At 37.6% G+C, this 14,433-nt stretch overlaps 1 protein-coding gene across 1 annotated transcript in view; it reads left to right on the plus strand.

The window, feature by feature from the left end:
• LOC142340290 (BOS complex subunit NOMO1-like) overlaps positions 1 to 14,433 on the plus strand; it is a 90,980-nt gene that overhangs the window by 54,451 nt on the left and 22,096 nt on the right. The window contains exons 21-24 of the mRNA XM_075390865.1: positions 1,290 to 1,472; positions 1,956 to 2,168; positions 6,323 to 6,514; positions 10,522 to 10,688. Coding sequence (XP_075246980.1) covers positions 1,290 to 1,472; positions 1,956 to 2,168; positions 6,323 to 6,514; positions 10,522 to 10,688 — 755 coding nt within the window. The remainder of the gene's footprint in view (positions 1 to 1,289; positions 1,473 to 1,955; positions 2,169 to 6,322; positions 6,515 to 10,521; positions 10,689 to 14,433) is intronic.

Raw genomic sequence — 14,433 nt, forward strand, 5'->3', positions numbered from 1 at the left:
ATTAGAAAATTGCGCTTTGGGGCTGAATATATCATTAATTGATATTGTTTTTTTTCGCGAGAGGTTACAGTGTGTTGAAGTTCTGTGAAAATTTATTTTCAGCAGACACTACTGCTTGAGTCTCTCTCAGATTTCTTCCGGCTATATTGATTACTTCGTCAAGCAAAAACTTGTTCGGTTTACTTCATTTTGACGCTTTTTAAGTTTATAGAATTAGGATAAACCGATCGATGAAACAGTTTTAGGTGCCCAAATTTTGATATTTGTTCCTATGTCTTTGTTATCGTCCCTATTGCTTATTGGTATTGCTACTAATCACTGTATCCTCGCTAATCTGGTATATTCCGCCAGTGAACCAGGTGTTTTGTGCTTGGTTTTACCATTCAGACAAATCTTTCGTCATAGTATTTGTGAGGGTTTCAATGACAACGTTCAGATGACAACCTTTGAGTTGAGCGTCGGCTCTTCTTAAAATGAACACCCCTAAACCTAGGCACGGATCTCTTTGGAGTAGGCTCTCCCGCGAAAATCCCCTATCTTTTTGGCCACAATTTGCAGGCTTCCTGTGGCCCAAATTTTCTGAAACTGAAGGGGGTAGGCTCTGTTAGCGACTATAGCTAAAATTATCAAACAAGGCCTGCAAGTGCCCCACCCGAAACGTGCTCACACGAAAGTGATCTAAATTGAGGTAGTCGGAAAGCACTCTTATCGTAACATTTGCGGGTCGCTGTTATTGTCTGCGTGCTTAGTTAACTTAATTACAGCGATCTGTGAAATTTTTTTAACGCCTTTGGTGTTTTATTTGCAAAAAAAGCCTACCCTGAAATTTTTTTTGAGGTTTTTGTCAGGGTTAGCGCCAAACTTCTGGGAAGCAATTTCTCACAAATTCTCAACGGATTTTCAAAAAATTTATATGGGTGTTCCTTGTTTTGAGCAGAACTAAGGGAATCGAGTGTTAAATCGAGTGCTTTTCCGATCTTTTTTAACCCACTCCAGGAATATCACTTGTGCTTCTTTTAGCGAAATACTTTAACTCCTCTATATTTTTAACACTTCCATAAAAGTCATTCTTGTCTGTCGTTTATCTTTGGATCTTAATGATTTTTTTTATCACTGGAGTAGAGTTTTGAGTGTCAGTTTGCCGCAAATTCTTCGAGAGTCAGTTCGAAGGACGCTTTATTCAGAGGACGTTCGAATGAATTCTAATGGAAATTTAGCCAGCTTAACCTGCAAAGCAATCAGCTTATAATGAGAATTCTATTCACTTAAAGTAAACCGTTTTTGTGCAGGTGAAAGACGAGGCGGACCAGCCTCTAGTAGGAGCCCTGATGTCTGTAAGTGACGGAGACAGACAATACAGATCAAACAACCTCACCAACTCAGAGGGAAAACTCTTGCTGCTAAACTTGGGACCCGGAGAGTATTTCATTAAACCACTCAAGAAGGAGTTCACATTCAGTCCTGCAAATAAGGTGGGTTGAAAGTGTTAATTGGTTCACTTTTAATTGATTTCTTGTGGTTTGCCTGTATGCCACTTCCTATTTTTTTCGGACACGTTTCGACGTTTTTAAGGCACAATAAGATATTAAGTCATTATATGGTATCTTTTGCAAGCTCTTGATGTCTAGAAGTCGAATATGTAAAAAAAAATGTGATTTCCTCTTTTTGGAAAAAAGTTGAGGAGATACAAATTGTCGGCACAAAATAGTGTCCCATTGTCCTCCACTTTAGCAAAATTTTGGACTTTTTTCCATCATTTTCGCCACTTTGATGCGTATTTGAAACCAGAGTTGCAAAAAATGGAAGCTCACAAAGAAGTCAACGGAAGACACGATATTCAACTAGAATCTGTAACGGGATTGCAAGAATTACGACCGCCACATTTTTGCATCATTTTGAACTGTTTGAGTTTTCTCAATGTGTCTGCATAACTTCAAAAATGTTGAATACTTCAGCTGCTGAAAGTGGGCGAGGGAGAGAACAGCGTGGTGCACTTCACAGCTGTAAGGACTGCCTTCACTTGCCACGGTCTCATAAAGACGCCTAGTCTAGACTCAAAAGCTGGCGTAACAGTGTTTGCAACTGGCATCAAGGGCACCACTTGTGAACATGCAAAAGAGGAGGGGGTGTCCCAATCTGACGGCACTTTCACTATTCTGGGATTACAAGTGAGGCCAATATTGTTGTTTTCTTTGTTTATAGCTGCGAAGCTGTAAGCTGAGCGAAGCTATATTGCGGTGCTCTTGGTTTTTTTTACAATTCAAAGAATTTGAATTGTATTGGGGCGCTGTCTTTTTTTACGACTCGAAGAGGAGTATTGGAGAAGTCCTTTTTTTAAATCAATTTTATTGGAGTGAATTTTGAAGCGGGAAATGAAACACGTGAAAAAATTTGGAGTGATTTTGTTGCTGAACAAAAGTGAAGAGCGGAGCGAAAAGAGTTGTTTTGTTTGTTCATATCGCTGTTTAATAGCCGCCCTCATCTTCTCAGCGCTCCTATTTTTACAATTCAAAGAATTTGAATTGTATTGGGGCGCTGTCTTTTTTTTTAAGATGTGTTCACACATTTTCATGATTTTTGAAGTCAAATTGGAGTGGTGATTTTGGTCACGCCGAAACAGGAAGTGGAGCGAAAAAGTGAGTGGTTTTGCGGCGTGAATTTTTTTCGCTCCAAATTTAAAGTAGAGTGAGAAAACGGTGTTTGAACAAAAATTCGCTTTCTCGCTAGTGGTTTTTTGTTCACATGCGGCAATTTGACTTACTGTTTAATAGCCGCCCTCATCTTCTCAGCCGGCTATTATAGCGCTCCTATTTTTTTTTTACTTCGTCGAATAAAAAAAAGTTTCGCTTTACCTCATTTTGCCGCTTTTTCAACATTTTGCGTGAAATCTTTTTGACTTCTCTAGGCTAGTTTCTCTCTTCTCTCATTCTGCTAAAAGTGAATTTGAACATCAGTTGCTCAGCAAAGCAATTCAAAATGAACAGAGTCAGTATAAAAAATTGAAGTCAGAAATAGAAACGGGATAAACCCATAAAGCCCAATTTTAGATGCCCGCTATTTGAACGTCGGTCCTATAAGTATTAGTTACCTCTCTCTAATGCTTATTGTTATTGATAGTAGCCCCTGTAGCCTCTCTCTAAGAAACAGAAGTATGTTGAACTACGAAATGCCATCAAAATAAATCGGACTTAAAAAAATGTTTTTGTACAAAAATCTTTTTTTTTCAATATCTTCTGTTATTTCAATCCCAATCATGCTTATTGGAATCAACGGCGGCTATTTTCCGGCAATCTGCCGGGTATGTTTTTCGTTTTTTTTGGATCGGATTTTTTTCTAAATGGTTTTACCAATCCATTCATAGTCCGTTCTAGGTCTATTTTTCTGTTTAGTCAATGAAAATTCTTTGAATTGTACGTCAGGACTTGTCCTGCTATGCTTTTTTACTTCGTCGAATAAAAAAAGTTTCGCTTTACCTCATTTTGCCGCTTTTTCAACATTTTGCGTGATATCTTTTTGACTTCACTAGGCTAGTTTCTCTCGTCTCTCATTCTGCTGAAAGTGATTTTGAACATCAGTTGCTCAGCAAAGCAATTCAAAATGAACAGAGTCAGTATAAAAATTGAAGTCAGAAATACAAGTATTTTATGTTCAACTACGAAATGCCATCAAAATAAATCGGACTTAAAAAATGTTTTTGTACAAAAATTTTTTTTTCAATACCTTCTGTTATTTCAATCCCAATCATGCTTATTGGAATCAACGGCGGCTATTTTCCGGCAATCTGCCGGGTATGTTTTGATTGTCATCAAAATCTCATTCAGAGTTTGTAGCTGTCCCTCACAGGTAAGAAAATTTTTTCTTGTCCACAAACATTCTTTTTAATTGCTCTAGAACGAAGTTTGAAGCAATTATTAATTGTTCTCAAACAAAGTTTGTAGCAATTGTTTTAGTCCTGTGGTCTTTTTTATAGCTGCGAAGCTGTAAGCTGAGCAAAGCTATATTGCGGTGCTCTTGGTTTTTTTGTTTCGTCGTCTGACGCTCTTTTTTCGTTTTACATTTGTTCACACAGCAAAGCTGAAAAAGTCAAATTTTCTGAATGATTTCTTCCTCTCACTAACGGAATTTTCGTGCGTGACGTCATTTCTCACTCGCTTTAGCAAAAGTTTTTAGGTTATTTGCGTGATTAGATTTTGATCATACGTGACTTACCTCACTCAATAAAATGACTTTTGCACTTTTAAACTTAGGTTTAATTTGAATTTGTTTAAGGTCAAAGGAACTCATTTGTGCAGTAAAGGTCCCTAATAAGAGGCTTCTGCGGAATGAATTTTAACAAGCCGGGTATGTTTTTTAGAGAATGAGAAATTGAGGTGTGAAAAAAATTCTGTAAGCGAGCGAATTTTTTTGTTCACGTGCGGCATTTTAGAGCAGTTTTTTTTCTCATTTTTTTGTTTAAGAGGTTTGGTTATGGTTTGCTTATGGTTTGCTTTTAATTTTAGGCTGGGTTTGGTAGTGGTTTGAAGGTTTCTGAAAATCTATATGAATTTTATGCTAATTCGGATGTTTTTCATGTATTTTGCTGATTTTTGGGCTAATTTTTACGATTTTTTTACTGCTGTTTTACTGCCTCAAATGGGTATTGAAGATATCCCTATAACTTGCAAAATTTTTTAGTTTAAACGTGGTTACAGTTTTGTGGATTTGAAGCAATTTTGTGTTGAGAAATATCACGAAAAATGTCGAAAATTGGAACTAATTTTCTTAATTTTTTTTGCAGTTTTTCGTTTTTTTTTCTGTTTTTAGACAAGTTTCCAAACCTATTATGACTTGCCTATTATCTTGCGAGCATCTGGGTACGCTATTGGCTTGAAAAAAATTTCGTTTAGATATATGTGGCTTTGTAATATTAAAAAATATTAACTTTTTCCAGTTTTTTAGTCAAAGTTGTTTGTAAGAGCTTTTTTTCATTATTTGGCCTAATAATTTTACAAAAACCTCCTAAGTGGTTTTAGTAGTTACTAGTTGTATTGAGGAAGTAATTGTGGCAGAGATAGTTTTTTGGGGTATCAATTTATGACAGAATTTGATCAGATTTTTAATCATATTTTAATAGATTTGATTTTTTACTTTTTTGTTTTATGGTTTTATTTCAAGATAAGCGTAAATTATTGGAGGCACGTTTTGTCTGATGAGTAGTTGTATGGCATTTAAGTGGATTTCTACTTCGAGTCTTTTCCGGAATTCTTCCGGCTTTTTTGGACTGCCGATCTACGAATCTATTGCGGCTATTTTCTGGCAATCTGCCAGCTATGTTTTTCAGATCTGTTCACACATTTTCATGATTTTTGAAGTAAAATTGGAGTAGTGATTTTGGTCACGCCGAAACAGGAAGTGGAGCAAAAAAGCAAGTGGTTTTGCGGCGCAAAATTTTTTCGCTCTAAGTTTAAAGTAGAGTGAGAAAACGGTGTTTGAACAAAAATTCGCTTTCTCGCTAGTGGTTTTTTGTTCACATGCGGCAATTTCAACTTGATTTTTACCGTTTTTTTGATTTTTTGGATCGGATTTTTTTACTAAGTGGTTTTCCCAATCCATTCATAGTCCGTTCTAGGTCTAGTTTTTTGTTTAGTCAATGAAAATTCTTTGAATTGTACGTCAGGACTTGTCCTGCTATGTTTTTTTGTGTCGTCGTCTGACGCTCTTTTTTTCGTTTTACATTTGTTCACACAGCAAAGCTGAAAAAGTCAAATTTTCTGAATGACTTCTTCCTCTCACTAACGCGCATGACGTCATTTCTCACTCGCTTTAGCAAAATTTTTAGTTTATTTGCGTGATTAGATTTTAATCATACGTGACTTACCTAACTCAATAAAATGACTTTAGCACTTTAAAACTTAAGTTTAATTTGAATTTGTTTAAGGTCAAAGGAACTCATATGTGCAGTAAAGGTCCTTAATAGGAGGCTTCTGCGGAGTGGATTTTAACAAGCTTTATTAATTTATCGCTGAATGATTTTTTACCTAGTTTTTTGAGCGGCGTCGATTTTGTTTTTCAATTTAGATCTGTATCTGTTTCTATCTCTATTATATGGCATATATTTGATTGACATATAATTGGTTTCTTTCAAAACGTGTTTTGTTCTTGATCTTGCATTGAATTAACTCTGTGACTAGTTACCGCTGTGAAGTACTCTTTACTCAACCTAATGAAAACGGGCTAATGAAAATTTCCTATTTGGGGAAAAGGAAACAATTGACAACATGGCATCTGGCACACATTGTGAACAATTTTCCACTTTATGTAAACCTTCGGGTTTTCTTTTGAGGCTAATTGTGGATATGAGGTGAGCGTGAGACTAGACAAGAGTCTACACTACGCAGTCCCGCTCTCTAAACGCATCTCAGTGGAGAAGAGAGACGTGACTGGAGTGAACTTTGTAGTGTTCCCTGTCCCCAATAACGATCTGGACCTCAATGGTTACGTGGACACTACTGACAACTTCCTACCGTCTCTCACGGTAAGTACATAGAAAAATTGTGAAATAAAACTGCTAGATAGAATAAATTCACGGCAAGGCAGTTTTAAAGGTGATCAGATGGTGTATTTTTCAAAGCATTTTTTGAGGTTTCATAGAACTATCTTTGCAGCCCCTCATCATTGTTTGAGAGCAACTTGTCAGACGTTTCTCAGTAATGTTAATGCCCTCATGGTCACAGAAAACACGATTGGTGGAACCTTTAAAAACAAAACATGATTTCTGTTTTTGTGCAATGTGCCCGCAAGTTAATTCGGGACATCATAAGGTTATTGAAGGGAGAAATAATTCAGCTGAAGATATCAAGGTGTTTTGAGCTTTACTAAATTTAACACAAAATCGATTAAATTACGAATTTGAATTGGCAGAAGTTCAAATCATATGCTGATTTCGAAATTGATCAAACAAATTAGTGTAGAATGGCTTGTAAATTAATGATGAATTGTTGGGTCAAATGATATTGATGTCAAATATACGGTGTCAACTTACGCAGGGTGAGGCAAATCAGAGTACAAATAAATAGAGCAAACGAGTGATAAATGCCCATTCAGCGACTAAGTTTTGCCCATTATGGTGTGCTTTTGTTGTGTAATATGAAGCAAACGCTGGAAACTACCAAACAGAATAAAGCTCATCCCAAAAAATAGGGCATTAAATTTATCTTCAATATTAATACTCTGTCAACCTTGACATGTGAACGGAACTTGAGGCCTTCATAAAAGAATATTAGGATCTTTCCTTTTGTGCCCCCAGCTTAGTGGGCGCATATTATTTACATAATGCACGTGCCAATTTTTTTACATAATGATTTACTATGTAATGGCATGTGCTCTGTAACTGGGGGCGCGTAACGTACGTAAAGAATATTAAAGCAAGTCTTTTGAAATATCTTGATCGCAGCACTATCCTTAGCAAACAGTATAGACAACATAGTTTGAGTAGCATCTTTCTGTACTCCTCAATTCAATTTACGACGTAATGGTTACGTGACTCTGCTTGAAGTCACTGAGAACTTCTGGCGTTTATCGAGAACCGCGAAACGGTTTGAGATATTAAATCAGTTTCGAAGCGACTTCTGCAGAGTCATGTAAGCATGCTTAAAACACGAAACGCTCAGGTTTTAAAATGACGAAAGTCAACAGAAGTCAACTTCTGGCTAAGTATGAACTGGCACTGCAGAAGTTAATATGTGTGAGTGTGAGACATTTTTGACTTATCGTTGATTTTTTAATTGCTCTCAAACGAAGTTTGTAGCAATTATGTTAGTCCTGTCGCTTTTTTATGCAATTTTTCGCTTGACCAATTTTTCATCTGACGCATTTGACTTTTCGTCCTCAAAAACGGGAGAAAAAGGTAGCGCCCAGCGGGTATTAAGCGCTTTTAAATTCAAGTATTCGATTCACAGACTCTGCTTTGGAGACTTATTCTTATGGTGCGAAGGTTGTTTCTCAGAGGTTGACTCCCCCCACTGTTGACCGCCCCCATTGTTGCCACTCCATCAACCCCGGTGCACCCCCTCCCCCACTTCCCCGCTGCGCTCACTTACGACCCTTCAATAAAGCTAAAGCTAGCCTCACTAAACCGTGCCTAGCTACTGACGAAGGCAACCGGTCGTTGGAGAGCAAATCGCCCGACGTTAGTGGGTTATTAATAGCCGCCGTCAACCTCTCAGGTGACTTTTATTTAGGCGCTCTCCTTTTTGCAATCCAAGAATTGGATTGTATTCGTGCTCTTAACTTTTTAGTTTTTCAAGATGTTTTCACTCCTTTTTTCATGACTTTGAGGTTTCAAAATGGGATTAACAGGTAAATCTCAGCGGGCACCAAGTTTCATTAGAGACCCTTAGCTGATTTTAGTAGTTCCTCAAATACATAGAATGGTGAAGCTACTGCGAAGGCCGTAGTTCAAGGTTAAAAGGTTGGGAGTTTTTGAGACCAGAATGTTGCAACTTTTACCGTTTTTTCGTCATTTGGCGTTTATTTAGAGGACCAGTCTAAGCTGGAATTGAGGTTTGTCAAAGCTGGAATAGATCCTTTGGAAGACGGTGTTACTTTCTATGGCCTTTTTGATACTTTCTATATGTTTTGGTACTTTAAACATAAACCCGCAAATTTATACTACTTTTTACAATTATTTTTCAGTTCTTATATTTTCAATGAGTTTTTGATGTTTGTCAGCCCTTGGTGTCACGAAACCGCCTCATGGATTTAATAAGAGTTTTTGCATGCTTTCTAGTGGTAATAGAATGATTTTCAACACTTTAACATCACAAATTTTAGCATTTTTCTGATAAAACTTGCAATTTTTTCAGTTTTGGAAAATTTTTTATCATTTTTTTGGTTTCTAGAACATTAATAGCCAAAGCATCTCCTCTAGGTTTTGATAATAGGTCACTGCATAGTTACTACTGTTAATGGAGAACGGGTTTCCAGATTTTGATAAGATTTTTTATCTATTTTTAAAAAAATGCAAAATTTCTTGAATTTTGAGTTTTTTTCCTCATTGGCCAGGGAACCTCCTCTAGGGTTTGCAAGTATGATTTTGCGTAGTTTCTATCGGCAATGAAATTGTTTTCATGTTTTTTGAATATCACCAATTTCAGCAGTTTTTCAAGTCTTTTTTTTGAAGTTTTTGAAAATTTTGAGTCTTTTCGTGCACCAGTTGCCCAGCAGCCTCCTCCAGAGTATGATAATAAGTTACTGCATAGTTTTAAGGTTTAAAGGAATGGTTATCAGCCTTTTAATAACACGAGTTATAGCAATTTTTTAATTTTTTTTGAATTTTCGGAAACTTTATATGCTCCAACTTTATGTATCTTTATGAGCCATTGAGATTATTTAAGGCTTAGAATAGGGATACCGGATGGTCTGTGGAGGAAATGAAAGCTTTCTGCAGATATTAAGATCACAAGATTTTGTTTAAGTTTTTAATTGTTTTTTGTCATTTTTTGAGTTTAACGATCTTTACTGGCCCACGAAACTTTTTTAAGTCCCGCAGACGAGTTACATGATAGAACTGCAGACACAAAAATTGTTTCGAAAATTTTTTCCAGCGAAATCTAAAAACGTTCTTTAAATTTTGCGCTCATCAGTTTTTTTTGAAGCATTTGTCAGAGTTTATCTGCCATTTGTGACAAATTAATCTCTTTCAAAGCTTGTGCTTGAGTTAATGAGTATATTGAAATGTATCGAATATGGCCTTCTGATTAAAAGCTTCAAGAGTCTGAACAATGATTATTGTTTTGTTTAGTTTATTTGATTCTTTTACTTTCTCAACTTTTGGGATTTTGTCTCTTTGGTTGGGATTGTTCAATTGATCTGCTGGTCAAATACATTAGGTCTGTTTTTCATTCAATTCCTTGGATTGTATTTCATGGCTTGTCCTGCTATGTTTTTTTAATTTGTTTTACCTTCTGATCACGGTTTTCGTTTTACTTAAATCACGACTCACGTTTGACTTCTGAGTTACCTCACTCACTGTTTCAACTGAATGGTTTTTAAATCCATTCGCTCAATGAATTACGCAAGATAGTGAATACAGTCAAGATCAAGAGAGCAAAATCAAAAGAGACCGGACAAACCGATAAAGCCCGATAATTAAGTCATTAAGTTGAGAATTAGGTTATCGAAGGTCATTAGAGTGTTTGCTAGCTGACATTGGCATTAAGCTTATTAGCTTGACTTTGGAAGCTGAATTAAGTATAGTTTTAGAATCCAACTGAAGCTGCACGCCGATTTGGAACACTTTTTGATACTGAAAAGACAGAGAAAAAATGTAGGTCAGTTTATCTCTTCTTTTTTTCTGTTTCAATCCCGATGTGCATCAAGCGCGTCAATGGCGGCTATTTTCCGGCAATCTGTGGGCTATGTTTTGATTGCTGATGTCGTTTTTCGCTGTTTTGTGACAAATTTTAACATCCCGTTTCAGCATATGCTTTTGAATAATCCATGACGTTAGTGATTGCTTGTTGACCTTGAGAGAACTTTCAGGTGAGTCTGTACTCGGAGGAGCAAAGTGGCAGTGGAGGAAGCCGGTCTTCGATGGTTCCGCTTGAGAGCCACAGTCTGGATAATGGAGGAGTGCCTTTCTTCTTTTTCACAACTCTTACTAGAGATGAGAAGTGGTACACTCTGCGACTAGAGTCTACACTTTCAAGGTCTGTTCATTTTGGATCGGTTACAGCGCAACCCATTATAGTTAATGACCTCATGTTTGTCATTTATGATATTATAAAGGACTTTAATGTGTGCGAAAATTGCTAGTCGCTGGGATGTCAGAAACAGTCGTCGCCAGAGTTTCTTTTCAAGCACGCTGTTAATATTTCGTAGGGAAAATGTGAAGTTTTTTGTATCACCGTGAGCATTGTTCCCCTTCAGAATTTATGGTGGTAGTTCTTATGATAAGAAGTTCAAATTTTCTCAGAATTCTGCAAATTTGTTTTCAAGTACATCCTGTTGTCAAGAAAACTGATCTCAACTGGTTCATCTATCGTCAAACTTTGGATGTACTTCTGGCAGTTTTTTTTGAATGAATACGTTGAACTCTTAAATTTTTCGATAATGCGTATTTTAAAAACGTTTTCATATTTCAAAGGAAAGCAGACTGGCCTACGGTAGATTTTAAACATAATCGAGTTTAATTTTTTTTAGAAAAAGATTTTCTGCCTGATGGTTGAGCAATATGCTTTTTTGAGTTTTCGTCTTCAGAAAAGTGTGAACTAATGGCGCACCTGTGTTAAAGTCAAAGTCTCCAAGTTTGGGTTCTGTGAAAATAGCGGGGCTTGATAATTTTTTGTTTACCAGGCAGTTTGTTATCCCCATTAGTTTTTCGGACACTATGTTCTTTATTACATCAGTTTTTGTTTCAAATCTTTATTAGTTCTTCAAATATTTTTAATTTGGTTTGTAGATTTTTTAAATTCTTTATTAATTGAATTGTTTCACAATGCAAACACGCGACTGAAGTTTGGCCTCTGTTTAGCGACCATTTGTTGTTGTGGATTCCCAGTCTAGCTGGAAGGATCTCTCCCGTTCATTCAGATTCTTCTCCATCTTAGTCTGCACGTCTGACAGTCACAGGCAAACCGCCGCGTACAGGGATCCAATTCGTTGTAGTTGCATTTGAAATAAATCCAAAGGAATTGTGAGAGTCCAATGGGGTTGAAAAAGTCTACTTCCGTTGGCAGTTGTTTCGCTATTCTACAGGATCTAAACAAAAATTTGGTTCGCATTCTCTCTGTTCTGGATTTGGGTAAATCGAATCTCAGTGTTATCTCTCACTATGGCTTTGGTTGCAGGAATCGTGATCTCTTTCCTTTTCTAACTATCGTGGAACACACTTGAGAGTAGAAGCAGGTTTAGTAACTGGAAGTACATGTGTATTGGTAGTATATTAGCTTTCTCCAAGAAAAAATGGTAGTTTGCTGACTTGTCGTTGAATGCCCAGCGTAGTACTCTTTTCTGCAAGTTATCTAAACTGCGACTCGTGCTTCTTGCATAACTTAGCATCGGCATTATCATTGTCTTGAACAGATTCAATTTGGAGGATGTCTTCGTGTTTGCAGCCGTGTTCCTCCGTATGAAATAGAGGATTTTGTTCGCTTTTTTAATTTTGTCACTGGCGTGACAGTTCCACGAGAGTTCTGGACAGATATCTACTCCAAGGTCCTTCACATGTGCAGCCGGTAGAAGTTCATCATTGAGGGCAATCGATGAGTGCGATCCTTTGAGCTTGATAAAGATGTTCTTTGCAAATTTCATGCAATATTCTGTGGTCTATTCTTGTGGTCTCTTTACATCCAGGATCACTTCGAAGCGTTTGCACTGAGGAATTTCAAGTCGTCTGCGAACATCAGGCAGTAGGAGCTTTTGAAGACGCTAGAGAGGTCGTTTATGAAGATACAGAAAAGCAAAGGCCTAAGAATGGATCCTTGCGGAACACCGCTTTTGATGTCCAGTGTCGTAGATTTTTTATTGCCTATTCTGACAGTGTTTTCCTTTGAGGTAGTCTGTCAGTACTTGAAGAAGGCATCAAATTACACCCAATCTCTGCAATTTGACAATTAGTCCCGCGTGGGGCACTTTATAATGCTTTCGCAAAATCTGTAAAAGGAAATTACTTCTTTGGTGCCAGTGTCGTCGAGTGCAGTAAACACTTTGTTCGGGTAGTTTAGCAAGTTAGTGTATAATAATTTCTTCTTGATGAAATTGTGCTGCTTGGATGCAACTTTCTCCATGAAGAAGCTGTTCAGAGGTTCATACGCACTTTTCGAACACTTTACTGAGGACGTTTAAGAGTGTGACCGGCCTGTAATTATTTAGATGTTTTCGGTCCAGTTTTGTGAATTGGCGAGACCACTCCTATCTTCCACATGTCTGGGAGCGTTCCGAGCCGTTTGACAGTCCGAAAAATAAACTTGAGGTTTTCGGTTTACTCCAATTGGCTTGGACAATTTTTGTGATTTAGTGACGTCGAGCATGACTAGAGCATCTTGTATTCTCTTCTTCGAGACGCTGAAGTTGTTGATTCCTGGAACCGCATCTACTTTTCCTCCGATCTTTACTTAGTTTGGTGTTCTATCTGAATAAACTGATTGAAAATATCTGTTCAGTAGATCTACTGTCTTTGAGTTCAATTGCTACTTCCCCGTCGAGCTCGAGGTGGTTAAGAAACGACCTCTTCGTCGTGCTCTTAAGGTGTTTATACATTAGACTAGAATTTCTCGACTTGAAAAACCGGTTTTGGAAGTCAACTTTGTCTTTTTCCGCTTCATTCAAGAGTTGTTGTTCGGTCTGGATCAGTTCGGTTTTCCTATCGGACGTGGGTTTCTCTTTCCACAGTTTCCTGAGGATATGAACTTTCTTTACGAGATCGGAGGTGCTGCTGGAGTACCAAACAGGAAGACTCTGACGATGTGCTGTTTTCCAGGGTGTGGTTTTTAAAATTATTTTGAGATGGGATGTAAATTCCAAGTAGATCTTATTGATATTAGTAGAGAACTCTGGTTCAAATGGTTTCTTTTACATGAAAGAACTTATGTTGGCTTAGTCTGCAGAGCCGAAGCTGTGGTAACAATCAAAAATTGGCTGCGGATGATCACTCCTAAGCTCAGGTTCGAAGCTCAAGGCTCTGTGATCAGATATTGAGAAGAATTTCTCGAAGTCGGTCGCGAGCTCTGGCTCTAAGAACAAATTGGAAAAGATGACGTCCAGTTTCTTGCTCCCGTGTGTCGCCTTGTTGTTGCGCTGTGTGAGGTTTAATTGTTCAAGTACGTCGAGGGCATCGTTCTCATCTTCAATTGGGTTTTGATGTGTGGACCAATCCGCTAGAGTAAAGTTTAGATCTCCCATACTATCATTGGTTTCTGATTGTGCTTCATTAAAACATCTGTTATCTTATAATCGTTCAAGTGATATCTGTATGGACTATGTTTTGTTGTGTTGTAAAAGGTGAATAGAACCAGGTGCGGTGTTAGTTCTATTGATAGAGCTTTCCAGCACTCTGGCAGTTTACATGTTAGTTGTAGAGGAGATGTCTTTCTTTACTGCTATGAGGACTCCTCCATGTCGGTTCGTATTATGGACAGTAGAGCGTTCGCTTCTGTAGACCGCTTAGTAACTGCGTCCTAATTTGTCAGTTTTGATACCATCATTCGACCATGTCTCCGTGATGCAGACAATTTGATGGGGACTAAAATCGAGAGCCTCGTGTAGCTTCCTACGTCGTTCCAAGTCCACGACTCCTGGCATTTATTAGCAAAACTTTAGGCCTTGGTAGTCAGGCAGTTGTGGCCTTTCCTAGTTCCACCTTTTATTAATCTTTGATGAGTTCAAATTTACAAATTTTCAGTGTGTTTGCTGGTGTTCAGGCTTCCAACAGCTCCCTTCGTTTTTTCAGGCACA

This window comes from Convolutriloba macropyga, chromosome 5, assembly GCF_964194025.1.
Source record: "Convolutriloba macropyga chromosome 5, txConMacr16.3, whole genome shotgun sequence".
In the NCBI taxonomy this organism is placed as follows: Eukaryota; Metazoa; Xenacoelomorpha; order Acoela; family Convolutidae; genus Convolutriloba; species Convolutriloba macropyga.